The following is a 25,360-nucleotide window of genomic DNA, read 5'->3' as shown; positions in this document are numbered from 1 at the left end:
GTTCCAGGCGTGAAACTTGAAAAATCCAGGGTTCTGGTGGTAGCATCTCCCCAGGGGGTGCCACAGGAGGTGCTTCCAAGTAGGAAGACTCCTGGGGTGATCTATCAGGAGCTCCAGCAAGGCTGGGAACCAGGCCTGATTTGGCCAGCAAGGTGCGATGAGAGTTATTCTCACCGGATGGCTGGTCAAGATCTTGTTCAGGACTGGTTGGATGAGAGGGAGGGGTGGAAACGCATATGCGTTCAGCCCGACCCAAGAGGCTGTAAGGCTGTCGACTTCCAGGGCCTCTTCGTCCGGAAGTGGAGAGTAATAGATGGGAAGGCGATTGTTCAGCCTGGTGGCGAACAGATCTACCTTCGGAGATTGCCAAAGGCGACAAAGGTCGTCTACAATCTCCTGATGGAGTGTCCACTCTGTCTGAACTAGCTTGTTCTGACGGGACAGGGCGTCGGCAAGGATGTTGCGATTGCCCGGTATGTGTCTGGCACATATCGATACTCCAAGGTCGGCACAAAGATGGTAAAGCTCCCAAGTTAGCTGGCAAAGAATGCCGGACTTTGTGCCTCCCTGTCTCCTGACATATGCTACTACTGTAGAATTGTCGGAGAACAGGGTTACTCTCCGATTCTTCAGGCGAAGGGAAAGAGCCCTCACGGCAAGAAGGACAGCCTTCATTTCCAATATATTTATTGGAAGAATGGTCTCCTCCCTTGTCCATAGACCTCTTATGGACATGTCCCCGTTGTTCAGATGTGCTCCCCACCCTAGTAGGGAAGCATCTGTGAACAGGGACACTTCTGGGGGCGGTGGAGCAAGATCTACACCGCTTTGGAGACGAGTCTCCGACTCCCAGAAGTTCCAGACGTTCTTGAGTAGGTATTGAGGTATCAATACCAACTTGTCTAATGGGTCCCTGTGGGGTTTCCATAGAGACATTAGAAACATCTGGATGGGACGCATATATAGACGGCCAAGGGGGATTTGGTCTGCTGCCGAATTCAGAAGTCCCAAAAGGCTCAAGCATCGCCTTGCGGGAGCTTGAGTCCTTCCTCTGAATTCTGCGACGAGATGAAGAATTTTCTTTATCCTGTCTAGGGGGGGCAGCATTTTCCCTATGGCCGTAAGGAACCGAACTCCAACGTAAACGAAGTCTTGGGATGGTATGAATTCTGACTTTGTTTCGTTGATAATCCAACCTGCGGAAACTACTTTTTGCTTTAGAACCTGAAGTTGTTGCAGTAGTAGTTCCCGCGATTTGCAACGGAGTAGCCAATCGTCTAGGTAGTGATGGAGCTTGAACCCCATCACGTGAAAGGGAGCGACGAAGGCTGTGACTATCATCGTAAAAATTAGGGGTGCCGATGCCAGACCGAACGGCAGGGCCCTGAATTGATACGTCTTTCCTTCGTAATGGAATCGAAGGAAGTGTTGATAGTCTGGATGGATCGGTACATGTAAGTACGCATCCATTAAATCCATCGATACCGCCCAATCGTTGGGCTGTATCGCCGTTGCTATAGACCTGGTGGTTTCCATCTTGAAATGAGGAACATTCAAGAAGGTGTTTAACCTGGAAAGGTCTATGATCAGCCTCCATGTCCCTGCTTTCTTGGGAACCAAGAAAACGTGGCTGTAAAAGCCGGGGGAGCATGGATCTTGAAGGACCTGGATAGCTTGCTTCTCCAGTAATGTCGCGACCTCTGCTTGGAGGGCAGAGGCCTTGACTGGGTCCTTCGGTGGCTGAACTGGGGTTGGATATATGGTAGTCGGGGGGGTACGGTTGAAATCTAGTTTCACTCCGTACCTCAACATGTTTGGGACTGGGGACCCCTTTGGGCACCAATCGTCCCAAATGTCTGCAAATTTTTGCAGACGGCCCCCGACTACCGGAGTCGGCTCCTTTTTGCGTCCGGGAGGAGAAAGGAGGGGGGAGTCACCTCTTCCGGCCAGCACCCCTTGGGCGAAAGGAGTGCTTAGTCGGACCGGATCCACCCTGGTTAGAGGAAGTATTTTTCCTCTTTCCAGTCCGGCGACCCTCCGCTTCCCGTCGGAAGGATCCAGCAGGAGCAGGCTGACTAGGCGGGGTAGGCCTAGGCAGGACCTGCCTGGCGTACGGGATTGAACCCGATGCCTGCTGGGGCCTCTCTATCTTTCTAGCGTTAGGTAGAGAGGTCTTGGCCCTCTGTGTCGCAGTGGGGGCATATAATTTGTCCCAATCTTTCTGTGCTTGAGCCGCCTCTTGTACAGAATCTGCGAACAGGAAAGAACCGTCCATAGGAGCGGTTCTTAAGGCCCCTTCCAGCTGGAGGGATCTGATGACATTGAGAGAGCCCAGTGCGGCGTCTCTACGGAGTAGGACGCTATTTGCTGCGGTCTTGGCGGACAGCGCAATAGCGTGCCTAATCGAATGTGACAAGGATGTCACAAGCGATTTTGTGTCATCAGATAGTGACTCATTATCTTTTAGGGATCTGGCTAGGGCCAGGTTAGTGTGCTCTGCGTAGGAGAGCACCGCTAACGTGTTTTTGGCCAGACCCTCTTGTGCTCTAAGGTCTCGGTAAGCCGAGGAGGAGGTCACCCTAGGCACGAGTTGGTCCAGCTGTACATCGTCCTTTAATATGGAAGTCGATGCTGCAGCTGGACAGCCGGCCGAGCTGACTCGATAATAGTCAGCGCGGTACTGCCTAACGGGAGGAAGTTGTGCCGTGAACAACTTCCCCGGTTTACACCAAGCTTCCGGTCCGACTGCCGGAAGGACAGGGATGGAAGTACGTTGGTGGGCGCCTTGTGAGTCTCTGATTGTACGCTCCAAAAGTTCAGAGACTGCTAACACCGACGGGGAGGGAGGAAGGAATTCAAGTGCCCGAGTGGAGCCTTGAGAAACCTGTGGATTGGGATCCACTTCCTGTCCCCAGAGTGAAAAGGTTGGTGTTGACAAGGCTGGCAGTTCCGGCGGGGTAGGGCACAGATCCTGCGGGAGGTACGCTCTGATCAAGGATCTGAGTGTCCTCATATCCGACAGGATACTGGCCTCCTCTGGTGACAGCTCCTCCTGATTGGGGGAGCGGTAGCCTGGCTGAGAACTCTCGTTCTCAGAAAATTCCTCTAAAATAGAGGAGTCGGATGGTGGGTATCCGATGGGACCAGGCGCACCAGAGGAACCGGAACCCTGCTCCAGATGGCTGAGTCTATCAGAAAGACCTGCTACCATCTGGATGAGCTGGGACAGTTGCTGTCCCGACTCGGGTTCCGGACCCGACGTGCGGCTTCTCTCAACGACGGGCGGTTGAGGCGAGGGTGAGCGCATAAGCGAACCCTGGAAGCCGTATGTGCGGGCGAATGGGTCTTCCGGAAGCGGAAGTTGCCCATATTCTGAACCAGAGTTCAGATGTTCTCTCTGCGTAGCTCGTTCCATGGGAACGACGCCTCTGCTACGAGGAGGGGGTGGCACTTCCGGTTGGTTCCACCCAAGAGGTTGGCCAACGTAGGAAGGTGCCTGCATTTCCGGTAGGACGAAGTCCGAAACCGGAAATGCCCGTAACTCCTTCGCCGGTATGGAGCTACCGGAAGCCCTTTTAGAAGGAGGTACGGAGGGCAGAAACGCTGTTACCGAAGACGCATGGCGTTTCGGAGGTGGCGTTATAAGGTCCGGCCCTACTCTACTGTGTCCGTGAGGACTGGGGTTATTTCGCAGTAAAGACTGAGAAAAACCCCCAGTAGAGTCTTCGGTTACTGAAAAACGGGAACCCGCGTCAGTAACCGGAACTGCAATCGGCGGACCGGAAGCAGGGTGCTCCCGCGGGTACAAAGGGCTTGTACTCGGGGGAGCGGACGACAGGGGAACCGGAAGGTTCCCTGAGGTCCGGGGTATATTAAACCCTTGGAGACTTATTGGATGTAAGTCTCCCTTGGGACCACATACATTAATAATGTCAGATCCCGCATCCTTCGCAGCCGCGGCCGGAACCGGAACTCGGCTGACGGAAGGGGTGGTGGCGGGAGGTTTGCTAGACCTCCGGGTTATATGCCCGGAAACGGAACCGGAAGAGGGTTTAGGCGTCTTCGCGGCCCGTTTCCCGCCACCAGACGCATTCCTTTGTGGTGAGACAAAGGATGCCGTCGGAGGGGTACGCCATATAAAAAATGGTACCAATGACAATAAAAACACTGGGAACCCCAAGTAGGCCAGAAAGGACGCAATAATTAATGGAAAGGAAAACATGCCTACTTGAATTAAACACTATTGCAATAGATCTGAGTCTTGTTTATTACAATAGAGCGGAGAATAGCCTACTTAACTCTACCCTACCAAGATCAAAATAATGGAGCCGGGTCGACTAAGCTAGCTAAGAAAATGTCTATAATTAAATAGACTGGACAATACTAATGCCAAGATTAGTTTGGCGGTCTACTCCGTAGGTGAATGAACCCAAAAATCGTCTAGACTTGGCTGGTTGAATTTGGTTTTAAATCGAATTCACGGCAGCTTTGAAAAAACGATGTGCTTCGTAGAAGCACAAGAGTAAAGACTGAATATGGCGGCATGAGATCGGCGCGATCTCGCGGGATCGGTCAGGGCGCCGCCTGGCGGCCGAGCTGTTAACTCAGTTCTCCCTTTAGAAAATTAAAGGGATACTCTTGTGTTTGAGCCCAAATGGAGTAACATGCAAAAGTGTTCCATAGGTAAGTTTGAATGACACAAAATGGATAAATTTGTTACAAAAGCACAGACCTAGAAGACAGTCACAAGCATACAACACCTTTGGTACAGCTTGATCACACGACCCCCATATGACCATAAGGAAAGAGCTAATTTACAGATTTACCAAGTCTGAGGATAAAAGTATGAGCTTAGTAAAATCCTCTTCAGACTGCAACATCAAATTATAAAATTCAACTGAAAACATGTTTTCTCCAACAACATCACCAACAAATTTTTTTAATTTCCATGTCATTTTGCGATATCTAGAAAGCTTTCATGTGTGATGAACTCCATGCCTTGAACCTGGCCACCGCTACAATGGCAGTCAGTGCCTTCTAAAATGGCCTTCGTGCCCTCCCAAATCTTCTTATTTTCCAATACCCATGAGGCAGAATGGCTCTAAAATGGATCCCCTAATATTCTTATGATTCTGGTCATGCCAATAAAAAACAAACCCCATCTTTCTGTACTTACTTATTGGACGCCCTTGGGCTACTATTGGCACTACTTGATGGACTGATATCACGTAATCTCCGACCAGCTTTGGCATTGGGACTTAGAAACTGCGGCTTTCGTTCCTCTGGAAAAGAATTACAAAGATAAAACATATCTTGAGTTTCATGGATTTAATTTTTCTCGGGATACCCTGTATGGCTGTATAAGCTTACACCAGATTGAGGCTTGGATAACCTTCTTACAGTATAAGCTTATGACTATAAAATGGCCCCAGCTACATTTATACAATAATATATTTTCCACGAGACAGAATTTACAACAGTTGTGGACTCCACAAAGGTAAAGACTGGCTAGCAGACGTCCCAAGCTGCAAAAAACTTGCCATCAACAACTGGCCAATGTGTGACAGGTCCAAATCCCTCTGACGAGATAAATCTCAGCACACCATGCCAACAGAGCTAGGAGACCTCCCAGAATATTTGTTGCAGCTGTGCAGGTGATAATTGTGGGGGCTGTGACAAGTGGTAAGTTGCCAGCAAAAGTTTAACACAGGTAGAGTAGAACCTCTCTGTTAAAGAAACCTATGATGTCCTTAATAGAGAGGTGTCCTAATTACGGAGGTCAATTTGAATGGAAATGATCAACTTGAGACCAAATGCAGTATCCTTAATGGAGAGGGTGTCTTTAATAGGGCAGTTCTCGCTAAGAGAGGTTTCATTGTACCACCATAATCTACCAACCTTTCTGAATCTCTCGTTGTCTGTCATGACCCGTGTGAAGTTTATTCCCGATAAAGCCGTGTTGATGATGATGAAGATGATGATGAGAGGATCCATCCAGCTTCCCGTGTGATGAACCGCTTGAATGCGAATGTGACGACATATCGCTAATCTGACTTAGATTTGAACTACTCGTGGACTGATCTTGGGGCTTGGCGTGTTTAGTGGAATGTTTATGATAGGTCCCCGGCCCCGACATGTCCGAGTCCAAGCTATCCTGAGGTGTATGATTTGGTTTTTTCGTGACTGGGGAGAAAGCACTTTGTTGTTGCGAAGCTCCGACAGATCGGGTGAGGTAGACGCCAGAGCCGGCTTGATTCGGATCGGAATATCTCGAGGTGTCTGTGCCCGAGTGATCGGACCGGTCTGACCCCTCGTACCATCGTTCTGAATGACCCCCTCCGCCATCTTGGTAGGACTGAAAAATAGACGTTCAAAAGTTAGAATTGGCTCCATTAGTTGTTTACACAGAGGCTGATTTTTCAGACGATACCCCCAATTAGCAATCACTGTCCAACTTAGGGTGAATAATTTGCGTTAAGAAGTCGCATGATTTATTCAGGAAAGCAGACAACACACCGTAAGGTATTTGATCAGTCTCCTAGAGTTGGTACCGCATATCAAATAGTCTGATGCAGAACAGCAGACAAATCAAAAATCCACACAGCAAAGCCATGCCAAGACTTACACAATATATTGTGATAGGCAGGTAAAATAACAGCAGGGCAAACAGCATAACAGACAGCCATGAGGTCTCTAGCTGGAGGAAATCCAACGAAGATCTTGAGAACTTCTTCTCATTGTTTTTTCTGATAGAGATTAAGAGTTCACCACAGAAGAACCATTTTGGCAAGAACTTAAAATCCTAATTCAATTAGAACCTTTTTAAAACGAAGTGAATGTCAATTTCAAGGGTTGGAGTTATTTCTCTTCCAGCCTCCCATAAAATGGGGATTCACTTCATTTTGAAGGAGTTCTAATTGCTTTAGGATGTCAGGTTATAGCCAGAATGCTCAACCGTTAAGTTGAGTTCTTGTATCAATTTCAACGGTATGGGGTTTCCAGTAAGAATTGACAGAAAGTCCATTTTGGTTCCTTTCAGTTGATAATTTCTCAAATGCCTCAATGCCAACAAAGCCTACCTTGGCATCTCTTTGCTCTCTAGTATTTTGGTACGGCCGAGGAAACCAGACCTGCTTGGCACCTGCAAATATATAGCAAACAGGTTTTTAATAATCGTCTGCTTGTGAGCTCTTCCAAGCAGACGCCGTCTGCTCGTAAGCCCCTCCAGGCAGACGCCATCAATCACCAATATTAATAATTAACGGCAGATCTTGAAATAAGAAGATATGGTGCAAAAAACATCATAGCACAAGTTAAAAGGAAATGTTTCATCAATCAGCATACAGATTCAAAATTGACAGAAGACGGAGAAGTTTTCTTTATAATTTGGAGGGGAAGGGAAAAGATTTCATGATTGTTTATCCATTGAGCAACCCTTCCCCCTTCAAGAAACAAAGCCGACCAATTTCAATTTTTCAGTATCTTTTCAGGGATGTAGCATGCTTTTCGATCTTGGGGAGGGGGTAAAATAACACTTCTCAGAATCTTACGGTTAAAAACACGTTTGTTGGCAACTTCTGGAGATACATTGGGCTCTTCAGAATGGTCCTGACCGCACACCCGTGGTCTCCTGTATTGACAGCGACCTACAAGCCATCGATAACCCACAAATTCTAAAATCAATCATTATATAGAAATCCGCTTCAATTGAAAGATCTTATAGGGTCGGAAAATCTATAAAGTTTAAGTTGACTGGTGGAATAATGTGATCAATAGGCAAAAGAATAGTTCAAGGTGAAACTATCGAAAATCAATCAGAGAGAAATCTATCGATCCACTCTTTCACAAGATAAAATCAATCACTTGTGACCTTGGACGAATCACTTTTCTTTGATTGCCATGCACTTCCTTTGAATGGGACCTAAAACTAAGATGCCTTTATGGCTAAAGCCTGTCCAAGGGCAAGCAAAACAACCCATCCCAGTGAGAAAAATGGGGATCAAAAGGGATTTTACAGCCCTTCATTTCCAACTTGTGACTGGCTTTCTTAAACCGCTTCTCATATAACTTGTGACAGACTTCCCCGAGGCTGAATTGCAAGCAAATACCCCAATCGGGATCCAAACATAGTGGCATGCAACAAAAGGTCACTATAGCAAAAGTTGAAGAATTGCTACTTGGGCAAGAATTTAAGCGTTAAAATGATATGGCTCAGTAGGCCTTAATGCAAAGCTGAATGTATCAGATTTATTCACAAATACATAATATAACCCGCCACACTGATGTCCCATGGTGTTCTTTATTCTAAGCTGAAGAATACCAAATCCATAATACCTGTAGATTCTAACTGGAAAAGCTGAGGTCTTTTGGTAAAAAGAGGCATAAAATGGACCATATTGTTGGCATGAATCCTACTCTTAGTTCAAATAAAATGACAACAAGCTCATACAAAAAAGTTGTTCAAATATCTGATCCAATAATACAAAGTAGTGGCCTCGATTGGATGATCTAAAACAAAACAGAATCTGACAGTGATTGGTTTGGATCAGACACAATTTCCTACATTTCCTTACCCGTGCCATATTTCATGTGACAACCTGTTGCCTTGCCTTCCACTCTCCTTGCAGGCAAAGGTGTCAATCATAATGACCCCGCAAAAACTTTAATACCAGGAGCACCACGCTCTTGACCCCTTAACCACGAAACCCATACGTCCAGGACTGTCACTAAAGACCTTACCTGAACCCGTGTAGAACATATCCTCAGATATAAGTCCACGAGGGTGCATCACAACACTTTGGTACAGCAAACTTATCTGAACAGTTCACAAGACTAAGTGGCAAGGGTCTGTCTTCAAGCTGAGATGAGGTCGCAGAGCTTTGTCAATAAATGCAGTCAAAAATATGAAGTTTTCCCACACACTAAGGGGCGACTGACAGGCCAAATTCAGGTCACCAAGTCTAATTAGAATCGATTGAGGACCACTGGGGACGATGTCAAGTCATGGTATGAGAATATATCACCTAAAGAAACATTACAATAGACCTCTGAACACTTGCCAATATTCACAGAACAGGCCAACTAAAACTCTGCAAGTAAAATTCTACATTATTATCAGAGTAAGAGCCCACAGAACGAATTATACATGTATTCAGTTTGTTGTTTTGCAAAGATTTACTCTGATTTCACCAAACTATGCCAAAGGATGTGTACATTAATGCACACTACTCTGCACTGAATGTGTTGTTTATCATACAGACTTTGCTTGAATTAAACGATGTGAAAATATGTATTTTGTAACTTTCACTGAGGCGTTCATATTAGTTTTCATTTTCAACAGGCCACTGCTCAAGCAAAACCGGAGCCATTCACTAAATTTTAGATGAATCCATTCAAGCCACAGATAAGGCATAAACTAACCATATAAATATATGTTACAGTAAATTAACTCTTTAAATTCATTTGACGATCAGTGAATTGCCTAAGATTGGTTGAACTGCGTTCGTTGAACCATAAAGGTCATATTCAAGTGATTAGGCAGACGTTTGCACAGCCCTGGTTTTTTTTGCTTGATCAGGCCTAGTTTTCTCAATGTGGTTTGGCTGACTGACTTCCAAGCAATTGAACGCTGAAAATACAGCAGAGAAAGCACCGATATTGTCGAGACCTTTCGAAAGAACACCAAACTGCATAAGGCAGAGGAAGGTTCCTAACACTCTGAAAAGTTCAGTGGAACCATCCTAAGCGGACCTCTCTATTAAGGACACTCTCCCTCTTAGGGAACCGAGTTGGGTCCCAAATTGGTTGTTTCCATTAACACTGACCTCTTTGATCAGGACACCTCTCTATAAAGGACAGCATTTGTCAGTCCTGAGGGTGTCCTTAATAGAGAGGTTCTACTGTGTAATCCAAACTAAACATCCAACTTACTGGTCGTCTCTAAGCTCTCCCGAGAATTGGACTGCGAGTTTTCTCCCGAGTGAGTGTGACCTAAATTCTCCTCCGTCTTTGATCGAGACTTCGGAGTCTCGCTCAAGGCGTTAATGTCAATGTAATCCTTATACTGCGACTGTCTCGACGACGAATTGTTTGACTGATCGTACAGGTTGTTTATGTCGACGTAATCCTTGTGCTGCGATTGGCGGGAGGATGGGTTGCTGCTGCCTGATTGGCTGACCTTGCTGTCTAGCGCTGACGGCACGGCGTTGATGTCCGCATAAGAGGAGGCCATACGGGGTGCCAGTCTGAAAAGTAAATATTCGAGTAATGAACCGGGTGATGAATATTGAAACTAGAGCACTTCTTACTTGCAGTCTTTACTAAATGACCCACACCCGTAACTAAAATGTAGAATTCACATACCCATGTGCCATTATGTTATTGATGTACTCGAGAATGTGACAGCACCCGGAGCAAAACCTTGGAACTGCCCAAACTAAAATATGTCTCGAAAAATGGTTAGAAAAATCAGAAATGCTCATCCCTGCACATTGCACACTGTGACATTTTATCCAACAGAGAAAAATCGAATTCATTCAAGACTGTGGCAAAGTTTCATTCTCGAAAGTGCACAAACTGTGGGATATGTGATGAAATTGTTTGTGGGGCAGCCCAATTCCTTCCCCTACTATCACAGAACAGTTAATGCTTTGACATAGGAAAAGTTTCAAACAAAATTCCATGCCACAATATAAAGTTTTGATAAGCCATATTACATTGTAATATTATTGATCCAAAACAGCCAAATCAACCATATTATTGTTCATATAAACAAGCAATGTTTGACAGTTCTATAATTCAAGCAGACGTACTTTTGTGACAGGAGGTTATGAAGACCGAGGAAATCTCCTGAGGTAGCTATTGAATGTCTTGTGGTAATGTCATATCCCCTGTAAAACAAGACATAGGCATTATTAGTCAAACATACAGGATCAAAACACACATGTAAAATCAAAGAACATTTGTTTGTCAAAGGAAAGTATAAGGTAGTTTGGTACAATTATAGCCGCAGTACACTTATAGCCCCAGGTAAACAAAACAGCTACATGCAGTAGTACACATTAATGCTCAAATAGGCACAGACAATATGAGTCAAACACAGGATCGAAAAATAAGATTGTCAAACAAAATGAAATGGCCAGGGCCATTGTGCTCACCTCATGTGGAGGAAAGATGGATTAAGAGCATGGTATTGTGTCATGTAGTGTTAGGTTTGATGTAGGTCCAAGCAATTACAATTTCCCCAAAATGGCCAATTTACAGTACATTCGACCTCTGTGACCTTGAAAAGGAGGTCAAATCAAAGAAGACCCGGGTGACACATTGAATGGTTGTTAGAATTAGATGTACCTATGATATAAAATTGGTGCCAATCGGGCAAGTCATTACTAGGAATAATGGCATTTTGAAGAATTTAGGATTTGGCCCCCTCCCTGGAGGCCAAACGGCAAATCAGATTGCACCAAACTTCGGTACCTAAGATCACCTGACCAAGGGGTACATGTGTACTTAATTTGTGATCAATAGTCATTGCAGTTAAGAAACGTGCCATAGTTACGGCCTGACGGCGAATTTACGCCATTTGACCTCTGTGACCTTGACAAGAAGGTCAAATTAAAAACCTGTGTGACATATACTGTATGGTGGTAAGATGTACCCATGATATCAAATTGGTGGCAATCGGGCAAGAAGTTAAGGAATAATCACATTTTTAAGGTTTTTGGATTTTGCCCCCTGGTGGTCAAGTGGTGAATCATATTGGACCAAACTTCGGTCCCTGAGATCACCTGACTAAGGGGTAAATGTGTGCCAAATTTGGTATCAATAGTCATTGCAGTTTAGAAACGTGCCATCGTTACATCCTAACGGCCAATTTACACCATTTGACCTCTGTGACCTTGAAAAGGAGGTCAAATCAAAAACCCGGAGGATATATGATGCACCTTTGCTAGAAGTACCTACCATATTTTTTTCAAAATTTCCCGACTACTATTAAGGGAGATATTGCATATTTTCACTTTTAACGTTTGGCCCCCTGGTGGCCAAACCATGAAACGAATCGGACCGAAACTTGGTCTCCAAGGTGTCATTACATAAGGGTACATATGTACCAAGTTTCAACTAAATAGCTCTAACAGTTACGAAACGTGCCCTGCTAACGGACGACGGACGACGACGACGACGACGAGGACGAGGACGACGACGACGACGACGACGACGACGACGACGACGACGACGACGACGGACGACGGACGCCACGGTATGGGATAAGCTCACCTCTGCTAAGAGGTGAGCTAAAAATATAAGGTAGAATGGTACAATTATAGTTCCACCATAGTTCTAGACTCAACGGTGTAGAAAACAGCTGGCAGTACACGTTAATTGAACTGAACTATACAACTGACATAACATTTTTGATGATAGTAAGTTTTCACTTACTTGCGTACAGTTCCATCTTCCATTGGTGGAACCACAACGACCTTGACCGTAACAGACGTCCTCAAAAGGTCAATCATCTGATCATGTGTCAAGGTCGCCGTGGCAACTTTACAAATCTCAACCAATCGGCTGCCAATTCGGAGCCCCTTCTCCCAGGCGATGTCGTAGGGTTCAACATCCGAGATGACTCCGTCTGTCTGCACATGGAAGCCCAGCTGTCCCAGACCATTCCGTCGTAATGTCATGTCCATGGTCTGTAGGGTAAAGAAGAGCTATACTGACAGTCTGCTTATGGAATCGTCATTGCTATTGGAGCTATCTGCCGAAAACGGAAAGTTTTCTCTGGTGCAAGCACAGCAGTGGCATATGCCTTTTTTCTAATCGACCACTAAAGAAAACAAAAGGTGTAAGCCTTTTATGACAGTACTCACCTCACAACCTTGCGAGACCGCGAGCAGACGACTGACTATCTCCTGAACCTCATCACCCTCAGACCTGGTAGTTTTCAGCACGATACATTCACCATGGTTGTAGTAGAGGCGCAGGCTGGAAGATATGAGGGACGATTGAAAATCTTAATCAACTTCATAGCCGGAGCCATACCACAAGTCGAGTTAGCATCCATTCTGGGATGATGTTAAGGAGAAATGGCAGCATGAACACTGGTGCCCTTTCACCTCACCTGCCATGGACCAGACCAATCATTTTCACTGCTTCTGACACTCGGAGAATATACTGTAAACCGGGAAATATTTTTGGATATTACATACGGTTTTGTGAAAATGCATCTTCGGTGTAGTTTTAATTCAGCGTTTTGATAATGTTGTAACTGTAAGTTTAATTCAATTTAGCTTTTCTTGGCATTTTATTTTTGCTCATTTTCCTGATGGCCAGATGATGCTGGACCTCATGGTCTATACCCCTTTACAGTGCAAAACCTTGGTGGTCAAGATGGCCCCCTCACTGCCACACAGCAAACTAATTGTGTGCCGACAGTCATCAACACACCTGTTAGTTTGCGACGTCCAGCCTATCACAGATCTACAATGGACAGCAAAGACTACGTCACGCGTCTCCTCCTCGATGACGACCACCATCTCGGTGGAGATACCCAGGAGACAATCCACCTGCACCGACTGGCCAAAGTCTTCAACCTGCACTGCCCAGACAATGGCTCCTGCCACGGCCAGGTCCGGAATCACACGTTGCTTTGTTTTGTCACGTTTTCGTCCACTGCCGAGGCCAAATTTACCTAGGATGGAAAATGATATCACAATTAGCACAAGAAAAGCATAGTTTGTAGCAACTTTGACTGAAAAAGATGTAGTATTTGCTCAAGACATTCTTCCGTTTCAAAAGCATTCAAAAGCATGCTTTTACATAGCTTAATATAAACACATTAATTTGTGAAATTAATAATCAAATAATTTGCTCGAAAATTATTTCCATTTCATCAAGCATGATAATTCGATTTTTTTCAACTCGCCCAATTTAGAAATACGACCTGTCATTCCTCTTCATTGGCCTGTGACAGGTGATGAGCGGTGGTGGCAAGGGCTTGAAGTCAAGCCCGATAGTTAGAGCAAAGACTGCTGGCATGGCAAATTCAACTCACCTAATTTTGACCCCGCCTCAGGAGTAATATTTGTGGTGTAATTAGCAGCAAGACCTTTGAGGTATTCTTGGCGAGTTCGCACAGCCATCGCAACAAACTTCTGCGACCTGTGCACAGCAAAGACTGCTGGCATGGCAAATTCAACTCACCTAATTTTGACCCCGCCTCAGGAGTAATATTTGTGGTGTAATTAGCAGCAAGACCTTTGAGGTATTCTTGGCGAGTTCGCACAGCCATCGCAACAAACTTCTGCGACCTGTGCACAGCATTCTCTGCATTGATGACTGAAATTAACACAAAATCAATACAATTAAAGCAGACGCAATTCTGAAGCAGACGGATGGCATTCTGTTTTGCTCCGCACAATTAAAACCAAAGCACTGTACGATTTAGTGTCGTGTGTGCTCTGATTGTTCACCTGAAATCTGAGGACAAACAAATGGACTTTAAAGGGACACTCGACTGCCATAAACAGTGAGCACATTTTGAATGCTAAACATGAATTGATGGCTGCGTGAAATATGTGGGCAGTCGGCCTACACTGTCATTTCACAGGCCAACTGCAGCATCAAAGCTTTGGGATGACTTCCTAACGATGTCCCATACTTTTGTCAAATTCGTATCCTATGGACTTAATGAACTTTCAACAATATGGTTTATGGATACAGTCCAAATCACAAGATTTGAGAGATTGAGCAGATGTTGGCATTTTCAAATCATGGATTCGAGCAGACGATATCCGCCTGACATCTGTCTAAATCACCTGTCTGAGAGGCTCACGCAATGAAATACCACGTTTTATGATTTTGGTTTATATATGCTGTTCTGAATCGATACACCATACACTCCGGTCGTGAACGATCTCATCTTTTGTAGCAAATGCAATTGACCAAATTATTCAGTACAACATGGCCAGGTGGTGATTGTTGACGATGACTGTTGACGATGATTAAGGGCCTATGCGCAAAAGTACTCTGTAGATATTTACATTCAGAATCTATAATACCACCACATTTGGTACCGAGTGCAGACCTGTTGAAGTGACATAACGTCATTATTTTGCCATTCCAAGACCACATCTTTCCCATCCAGTAAGGCAGTGGCTGACGTGACAGTGATGATGTCATCTGCACGGCATAGTATTGATGTCACCTGCACGGCATGCATACTTCCAACAAGCAATTTTCTCAAACTCTCATTATTCATTTGAAAGGGTTAATATCTTGCTAGCATATTATCGTCAGACCAGTTAAAGTACTAAAAGAATTTCAATCAAAAAACTCATTACGTCCTCCTCTCGTTATAGCACCAGAATCGATTACCTTTGAAGTGCGATAATAACGGATAGCATACATGGAAGTGTTCGTACAAACACAGACAGTTTTATTGGGAATTATCATCACACTATATTGGAGAATTTTAGAAGGAAAAAGTTTGTTATTGCCATCTGAATAACAAATAGATACTCAAGGTCAAATATCACGCTGCGTCGTTATTTATTTATCGTACTGTGACACGTGCTAGCGATGATGTTTAATATCCTTTGGTTTTTAAATTGAAAAGCTTGGCTGTGTAACACTTTTCAAGGGATTATAAATATCTCCTCGATGCATCTCTCATTTTGGCCGTTTGAACTCAGCGGTAAATATATTTTTACAAGAAATCTTGACAGGGGTTGGTAACACATTTTGCCCACTTCTTTCGTGGTATACTCAGGTCAATAGTCACCGGCCCATCTGAGGAACGAGGGGGGGGACTTTTCTGCATTCTGTTTTCCTCTAAAAGAACCTTGGATGGGGGGGGGCAAAAATATAGAATATAGAACAGGTGAATACAATACATAAGCTCCATTTTTACACTTTTTATTCCTGTTCATCAGTGTCAAACATGCAGGAAAAGAAGATGACGTCACAGCACAAGGATTCATTCCTGAAGAGACTCCCTTCCCTAGCATTTTTTTCTCTCAAATTAGACTCAGAAGGAAAAGAAGCTGATGTCACAGCACAAGGATTCATTCCTAAAGAGACTCCCTTCCCGAGCATTTTTTTCTCTCAAATTAGACTCAGAAGGAAAAGAAGCTGATGTCACAGCACAAGGATTCATTCCTGAAGAGACTCCCTTCCCGAGCATTTTTTTCTCTCAAATTAGACTCAGAAGGAAAAGAAGCTGATGTCACAGCACAAGGATTCATTCCTGAAGAGACTCCCTTCCCGAACATTTTTTGCTCTCAAATTAGGCTCAGAAGGAAAAGAAGCTGATGTCACAGCACAAGGATTCATTCCTGAAGAGACTCCCTTCCCGAGCATTTTTTGCTCTCAAATTAGGCTCAGAAGGAAAAGAAGATGATGTCACAGCACAAGGATTCATTCCTGAAGAGACTCCCTTCCCTAGCATTTTTTTCTCTCAAACTAGGCTCAGAAGGAAAAGAAGCTGATGTCACAGCACAAGGATTCATTCCTGAAGAGACTCCCTTCCCTAGCATTTTTTTCTCTCAAATTAGGCTCAGAAGGAAAAGAAGCTGACGTCACAGCACAAGGATTCATTCCTGAAGAGACTCCCTTCCCTAGCATTTTTTTCTCTCAAATTAGGCTCAGAAGGAAAAGAAGCTGATGTCACAGCACAAGGATTCATTCCTGAAGAGACTCCCTTCCCTAGCATTTTTTTCTCTCAAACTAGGCTCAGAAGGAAAAGAAGCTGATGTCACAGCACAAGGATTCATTCCTGAAGAGACTCCCTTCCCTAGCATTTTTTTCTCTCAAATTAGGCTCAGAAGGAAAAGAAGCTGATGTCACAGCACAAGGATTCATTCCTGAAGAGACTCGCCTCCCATGCAAACGTTTCACTCCAATTTAGACTATAAAGAATAAAGGCGATAATTGGCCATCATTCCCCAAGAGCATTCCCTTTTAACAAAGCTGTTTCATCTTTAACGATGATTAAGTCAATTTTCTAACACGCTGCTAATCAGCGTCATTTCACACGACAGAATAGCAATCACTGATGGAAATAGGAATATATTAATTAAAGCATCTCCCGTAATCGCCTTCTGACTAATTGAGTTGAATAACGAGGCATAGGCACACATTGTTAATTAAGAAATCACGTAAAAAAATTGAAGTGTGTTATTAGAGTAAACCACAAAATAATAGATGGAAATAAAATCGAAATGGTGTCATTGCTAATTGGATTTTTTTATTACGCAATTGCAAAATTTTATCGGATTTAATAAATCCAATATTCTATATTGGTTTAAGCTACATTGCATTAGCTGTTTTTGGTTGGTAATCAAGGACTAAAATATTTGTAAAAACCAACAACTCTTCCCAATATCCTGTTTATTGTGCAATTTGATGAAAATATTTGATAACGAGATTACATTTAAATATCGGTATCGGATAGTCAGTATCAGTTCTGGTGAGGAAACAGGTTAATGACAAGGGTAATGGACAGATGGCAGCACGTGAGAGAATATAAACTTCGACCGAGTACACTGGATGGAGTGCAATAACTAACATTCCAAAAACACCTGGGTGACAATGTTCCATTTTGTATCATAGATTTACGTTACAGCCTCGTTCTGATATTGTTGATTTCCCATTCAGTGCCTGATACCGTGGTTGTGCAGAATAACATTGTTCAACGCAGACACCAATGGTCCCGCGACGGAGAATGAATTCAGCTTAAAGCAACTTAAGAAATTCGTTTCCCTCATAAGACAAATCTGCCCAAAGAAAATGCCGACTCAGCAAATCATGTCCTCATGCAGATGGCGATGCATCAGTTTCGACAATGCTTTCACACTACATGCCATGCACACATCCAAGGACACTCATCCACCAAGTGGCAATATGCTCATTTTAATCGAAATCAATCGACCCTGCGACGTTCCAATACGGCATGGCCTGTCACAAACTTCATTATTTATGACCTTATGCGAACAGTTTCTAAACCGTATATATCTCCCCTGATGGCAATTTCAGAGTTGATCTATTTTATATCAGGTCATGAATAAGGATTAGCAGCTCAATGAGACACTTAGAGTGGCGGTTTCGCTGTAAACACTTGGAGTAGGGAAAAACGGATATTAAATTTTTCAAAAGATCCGCTGACAAAGTCTTGCCTACGGCAGCACTTAAATTGTTCACATGCCAGTTTTCAGCATACAAGGTGTTGGAGAAATTGAGGAGCAGAGGGGTACTTTAGACCATGACACTTTGCAATGCAAAAGTTCATCGACTTGTTTATTGTCGAATAGACTGAATTTTGCGTTTGCTGCCAAAATTTTATTGTTGGTATTACATTTGAAAGTTCCAAACCTTTTATTAAAGTTTGCATTGATGGGCTTTGATCGTTAAAGGTGAGGTACAGTAGAACCTCTCTATTAAGGACACACTCGGGATTGACAAGTACTGTATCCTGATAACAGAGGTCAATTTGGATGGAAACAACAAATTTGGGACAAAACCTATTATCCTTGATTAAAAGAGAGAGCGTCCTTCTTAGAGAGGTGTCAGCTAAAAGGGGTTCCACTGTACTCGGGCTACAAAGGAGTTGTGGATTATCGGATTACAATCATAAAAGCGGTCTTACCTTTGGCAAGCAGGAAATCCGCAAACTCAAGTGACTTAGGAAGCATAGCACCATCGGGAATAGCGGGACCAAATGGAGGCACATCTTTAGAGCGGGACACGGCAACACTGAAACAGACAAGAAGGTCACATCAGGGAGGATCGGGGGAACAGTTGGTCAAAAGAAGAAATGGGGATTATTGGGTTGGGGCCATGCTGTTCGTGCTTTAAATCGCATTTCTACTCCCTCAGGCAGTTAGATATACATGTAATCAGTTCCAAAGTGTAAGCCCAGAGCATCATGCAGTGATACTGAAATAAACAACATTGAGGACTTTCTGTATGTCTGAAATGGACAAGCTGGTCACACTACATCGATGATGTAATGTCAGAAGACTTGGAGAAGTGAGGAGTACCACTTTAACATCAATACAAAACATAACACTACAATACTTCCATTTTGAAAATACTGACACAGAGATATAATAAATTGAGAGATAGCAATATGAAGAGACTGAAAAAAAACAACATTTGATCATGAACTGCATAATTGCAATTGGATGCCGTTGAACTAAAGAGTAAATTTGCAGAAGCCGTAACTATTTTCTTCTCTTATTCAAATCATCACTCGTCTGGTCCAATTCCATCACCGCCACTGCAGGGGCATGTCTCAAAACCATACCAAATGCCACCAAACGAAAGAAATCTAACCCGATTTTGTCAGCCTTCATGTTGCATTTGAGTTCATCTGAGGTGATTCAGACAAAAATAGCAACGTAACAAGCTAAGATTGGGATACACGCTGCGAAGCTCATCTTATCTTTACCAGTTTTTCTCCCAGAGAGGCAAAAGTAACAACTCTGATGTAGTTCTTCACAGGAGCACTGATTTCATGCTGATGACTTCAATTTGGGTTTGAAAAAGATGAAAGGTTAACCATTTCGGCTCTGGCCACAGCCGTTGCTGGTTCTCAATATCCTGAACAGCAGTAGGTGGCTTCTGTGTAACCTGGAGACCCAGAACCGAACATCATCTTTTTAAATAGAGTTCATGCACCCATTGCTGTCTGATGGAAAGTGAATTTTCAGATGTTGCTGCACAAATAGTTGGAATTCATTTTCATTTCTTTCATGAAATCCGGAAAGGTATAAGAGCATACAGAGTTGAAGAGGCAGGACCAAAAAAGGCAATGGAGAATATGCAGAGCAATACACCTATGTGAAGATTAGTGAAACAATATTTTACCATGACAATGGGTGATATGAATAAAGACGAGCAAATGCTTTTACTTCAATTTTGTACAGAAAGGCCTAGTGTATATGTACATGAAGTTTTAGATAAAAGCATTTGCTAGTCTTTATTCATATCACCCAATCCCACAGTCAAGAGTGGCTAGAGTACATTTCAACTTTGGTATAAAGGTTATGAAGACCAAATGCATTACAGTAGCTTAAGAATTCTGTATATCTCCTGGAACCTGACATCTTTTGTGGTGAAATTGGCAAGATTTCCCCCTTTGACCTAATACAATGCGGGATTTAATCAAGAGCGATCCGACAGGGCGTGATCGTATTCATATTGTTGGCATGTCCGTGATAGTTCTATTCAATTCAATCACGATGCAGCCCCCTTGATATTGGGTTCCTTTGTGTTGTCGATTGACGTACGGCACCCTCGAGACCAAACAAGTCATGATACCCAATCAAATCGCCCCATTCATCACTCGCCGTACAGTAATCAGGAAGCGTTCGTTCGAAACGATAAACTACGATTTCCCTGTAGAATCGGTGTAATGTCACATGTAACACCAACAGTGATAATCTCTTATCCTCAGCGGACCACGGAGAACCGCAGAACTTTCATTTCAAAGACCAATGGATATCAATATGTTTCAAATTGAACAAATTTGACAAATTTAATAGACCAATATGAAATTGACTTGTGTGTTCCGTGACAGTTATGAGAAGGGCTTTAGTAGTTAAAACAAGTGGGTGAGTGAATGTGGGTGGAATCATAGGCCTAGCCCCTTTTTGGGGAAGAAATTGTGGTTATCCTGGTGAGACCCTGTGTTTTGCCTAGTCCCCCAAAAAACATTGACTGATACCAAAACCCGTTCTCCTGTATTCAGCAAAATTACCACAAAGGTTAATGACGAGTAAGTTCTGAATTTATAGCCAAGCCTCAAGTGCTGGACTCTGCCCACTTAGACAGGTTTTTATCAGAGTTTTCATTCCCTGAAACTGGTTGCTGAGCAAGGCCAAGAAGGCCAATCTTCCCCACAATGCCAAATGCTTTCACTGAAATTCAATTTAAAAAACGTCAAGACTTCCAATACAAGTCAAGATGACTAATGTAACATAGCAGCCGCTAGCTATTAGATGACATGGTACATGCTATGTTGCAACCTGATGCTATTCCACCAATATCTGATGCTGCTGACAACAACATCATTTCACGAAGGTCGTCACACTCACTCTGTGACACATCATGAAACTGAATTGAATTACATCATGTTTCTGATAACACAAAACCATTGAAGAATAGCACTAGGAAATGTAAAAGAACAGTGAATTTTGGAGAAGGACACCCAGGAAGTGATTTGATGGAAGAAACATACAAGATTGAGGAATTTCAGTGGACAATCAGTGGCTCGCCTCTCAGCTTACAGACAAGATATCCTGCCTTACTCCACCCAGGTCTATAGATAGGTACCGGTCAAAAATGAATGAGCAGCTCATCTCAGTTCTACTGAAAGGATTTTGGATAGACCGGGTTAATGTGTAAAGTGGGATGACAGTTCGACCACAGCTAATAACACTCAATAAACCCAAATTTTAAATTTTACTTTGAGAGAGGAAAACTTCAAACTTAGAACCTAAATTGAGAGAACTTGGCATTCTGCCCTAAACATGGATAGTTTAACCCCTGGGGGCTCTGAGAATTGCTGCACTGTTGGCAATGATGGATATAAACTGTTTTCCTGGCACTGAAATTGATAAGGGAGAAAATGGTAAATTCCACTTTTCTGTGTGAGCCAAGTCGTCACTGCTAGTTTACGCTGCATTTTCCAGAAATGTTTTTCATTTTTTACAGTGGAACCTCTCTTAATAGCGGACACCTCTGTCAACAGGACATCTTCTCTATTAGGGATGGTGATTTTGGTCCCAAATATGTTGTTTCCATACAATTTTACCTCTGTAATTAGGACAACTCTCTCTATTAAGGACAGCATTTGTCAGTCCAAATGGTGTCCTTAATAGAGAGGTTCTATTGTACTTTCAAGGACAACATTTCTCAGTCCCAAGAGTGTCCATAATAGAGAGGTTCTATTGTACTTTCAAGGACAACATTTCTCCTTCCCAAGGGTGTCCTTAATAGAGAGGTTCTATTGTACTTTCAAGGACAACATTTCTCCTTCCCAAGAGTGTCCATAATAGAGAGGTTCTATTGTACTTTCAAGGACAACATTTCTCCTTCCCAAGGGTGTCCATAATAGAGAGGTCCTATTGTACTTTCAAGGACAACATTTCTCCTTCCCAAGAGTGTCCTTAATAGTGAGGTTCTATTGTACTTTCAAGGACAACATTTCTCAGTCCCAAGAGTGTCCTCAATAGAGAGGTTCTATTGTACTGATTGCCTTGTGTTGAACGAAACCCTCCGAAGAACAAAACAACACCGAGTAATGAACCAAAGACGTCGAGAGGAGAGTAAACAACGCCAAGAGGATTACCCCTTGAACCTGGAGAGGACAATCTAGACAAGTGATGTCTCGAGATCGTATTGTCAAATAGAATACAAGCCGAATGGCACTTACACCCGAAAGCAGACTCTTCTAACGCAACTCAAGAGCTACAGACAATCACAGTGATTGGGAGCACTGTATACACAAGTATAACACAGTAGAACCACTCTATTAGGGACACTGTTGGGACTTACAAGTGCTGTCCTAAATTCAGACGCGTCCCAATTACAGAGGTCAAATTCATGACCAATTTTGGACAAATCTGATAACTGTAACTTCAAAGACACCCTGCAGCACTTTTGAACGAATATGCAAATAAACTTACACTATCATTACAACTGTTGTCGATTCCTCGTCCAATATCATGTCCTAACACAGTAGAACCACTCTATTAGGGACACTGTTGGGACTTACAAGTGCTGTCCTAAATTCAGACGTGTCCCAATTACAGAGGTCAAATTCATGACCAATTTTGGACAAATCTGATAACTGTATTAACTTCAAAGACACCCTGCAGCACTTTTGAACGAATATGCAAATAAACTTACACTGTCATTACAACTGTTGTCGATTCCTCGTCCAATATCATGTCCTGGAGCTATTGAATAAATAACACACGGCAATATGATAACCTACCTGTAACGGACATTGTCAGTGTTTGGATTGTGAGCTTGAATGATAATGAAGACATGTTGGAAGTGTGAACGGACTGTTTTTGGCGTGAACGGCAAGGCACCCGGTTCTTGGAAAACGATCGTAACGATGTCGTTGCCAATATGGCATTTCCTCAACAGCTGCAAAAGAAACGAGAAAGTTGTGAGTAACTTGCCATCTCGTGATGAGGATCACGCCTGGCAGAGATTGAGGCGACTTAATTTTGAACTATGCTGCCAAGTGACACTGCTAGTAGGGAGGGAGTGTAGTTGCTCGGGTCTCTGATGATGTCCCTGGTTCAATTGTCACTGTTGGCGTGAGACTCTAAGTAGGCCTCTTTACCTTAAGTGCCATACTCCACTGCGGTGTTTTGAATTAGAATCGGCTAAAAATACAGAGGTTGTAGCGCTGGATGAGCAACTCATCTGAGTTCTACTGAAAGGTTTCAGTTTGATAGTGGTTGAAGTGTGAAGTGGGATGATCTCCTTTTTGTTGTTTATATCAGACTTTAAACCCAAAAATCTGCGGCACGGCGTATCAGTGCAGTTAGCAGACATTGTGTGACATCATTTCAGTGGGACGATTCAAAGCACTATAGCTCAGTGCGCTTATCATGGAAATTGAGATCCACACCCTGAGTGCAGGACAACACAAGCCTGTTGTGATCATGGACATGGTGGGCTAAACCATAAAATATCTCTTAAATGCGTCTATCTTATTAAGTGGCAGCACTTGGGGATTCCCTTGGTTTTATCACCACAGACAGGACTGTCCATCAGGGAGCCATCTCGCTTGACGAGGTTTAGAGCCAGACGGAGGAGCCGTCAATGATTTAGTGTCCCTCGGCGGGGTATAATCCTATCAGTAATGATTGGCTGTTAAAGGATTACAGTCAAACGTCACATGTAGAAGAATATTAAGGGAACTTTATTGTTTATAGTCAATAATTGACAGATTATGATGGGAAGTTGGAAGAGTAATTGCCGTTTTCCCTCGCTATTTTCATGAAGTTCGGCCAGATATCCTGCTAATGAGGTTATAAAGTATAAGCTCTCTATCAAGGACCCCCTTGGAACTCACATATATGCTGTCATTGATATATAGAGGTGTTCCTTATAAAGGTCAAGCAGAGCACAAATGGCCAATTCTGGACAAAAATCAGTGAAATTAAGAAAGAGTATTCTGATTAACTCATAGACATAGATCAAGTACACAGGAACCTCCTGTAGAAGACTCCTCTGATAACAGGACAGCTCTCGATTAAAGAAAACTGACTTTAATCCCAAGCTGGCCATTTCTATTCAAATTGACCTCTGCATCATGACACCTCTGTAGTACAAATGTAAGCACAGCATTAGACAGACCTCAGGGTGCCTGAAATAGAGAGGTACTACCGGAGTGAGGAAGTACTCTGAGGAAATGGCCACTGCCTATGACATACCTGCTGTTTGTTATTCGGAGTGTATGGCAACATCGTTGACACGTGGAACATAATCTCGTAATCTTTGAACTCGGCGTACATCGAATGGGTACCAGTCGAGTCAGCTGAAACAAGAAGCAGAGAATATAGCGATCTTCAAGGCGTACGCTGTTCGAATTTACTGGTAGTCCAGGAAAATAGAAATGCAGTTATACACAATGGCGTAGAGCTGTTATGACGCATATGAATTCGCTGAAACTTATTTGTATTTATAGTATTTGTCTATCTGTCTGCACACGGCCATGCTGAAATGTATTTAGTATGTACTTAAGCCATTGGAAATTTTCAAACTCCATTACAAATTTCCAATTTTTAACGAATGGTGTAGGGCTGTCACGACCAATTGTAAAGCCCTATCTATCATCAGGAATGGTATTATAACATCATGGACTTGTAAGCGATCTTTAGATGCAAGCCTCTTAATCACGTTATTTGGGACACATCCCTCTTTCCTTTTACGCCAAACACTTGTCTATTGCACCATAGTCGGTCATTTCTTGGTGTGTGATATGTCATTTCGATGTGACCAGTGTAACCGCTAGAAGCACTTTAGGAGAGTCACTGGAATCATCTGATGAAATTCTACCCCCAATGATGATTTATCTAGCCGCCGATAAGACTTTGCCTTGTCATCCATTTATGAAAGATTTATGGCCAGAGGCAACAGATAGATTGGGAGAGCCGCCACATCACTCGTCTTTTCTATCAACCGCCATGACTGAGTATTTAAAGTGATACAACTGGACAACAGGAAATTGAATTGTTGTGTATGGGCTAAAGAACCGGAGCCGAGCAGAATACTCGGCTGGCGTAAGGGATTTCTTTTATCATAAATTCTTCCCCTGCAACAGATTTTAGTGTCA

At 43.3% G+C, this 25,360-nt stretch overlaps 1 protein-coding gene across 1 annotated transcript in view; it reads right to left on the bottom strand.

Annotated features, from left to right (window-relative positions):
- LOC135485655 (signal-induced proliferation-associated 1-like protein 1) overlaps positions 1–25,360 on the bottom strand; it is a 69,859-nt gene that overhangs the window by 10,600 nt on the left and 33,899 nt on the right. Inside the window, exons 6-17 of the mRNA XM_064767977.1 lie at positions 24,459–24,562; positions 23,000–23,157; positions 18,644–18,750; positions 14,203–14,337; positions 13,447–13,690; positions 12,870–12,984; positions 12,439–12,692; positions 10,812–10,889; positions 9,931–10,244; positions 7,080–7,141; positions 5,899–6,355; positions 5,177–5,282 (exon numbers count right to left, since the gene is read on the bottom strand). Coding sequence (XP_064624047.1) covers positions 5,177–5,282; positions 5,899–6,355; positions 7,080–7,141; positions 9,931–10,244; positions 10,812–10,889; positions 12,439–12,692; positions 12,870–12,984; positions 13,447–13,690; positions 14,203–14,337; positions 18,644–18,750; positions 23,000–23,157; positions 24,459–24,562 — 2,134 coding nt within the window. The remainder of the gene's footprint in view (positions 1–5,176; positions 5,283–5,898; positions 6,356–7,079; positions 7,142–9,930; positions 10,245–10,811; positions 10,890–12,438; positions 12,693–12,869; positions 12,985–13,446; positions 13,691–14,202; positions 14,338–18,643; positions 18,751–22,999; positions 23,158–24,458; positions 24,563–25,360) is intronic.

Source organism: Lineus longissimus, chromosome 3 (genome assembly GCF_910592395.1).
Source record: "Lineus longissimus chromosome 3, tnLinLong1.2, whole genome shotgun sequence".
Lineage (NCBI taxonomy): Eukaryota > Metazoa > Nemertea > Pilidiophora > Heteronemertea > Lineidae > Lineus > Lineus longissimus.
The sequence above is the reverse complement of the archived record's forward strand: the minus strand, read 5'-3'. Positions and strand labels throughout refer to the sequence as shown.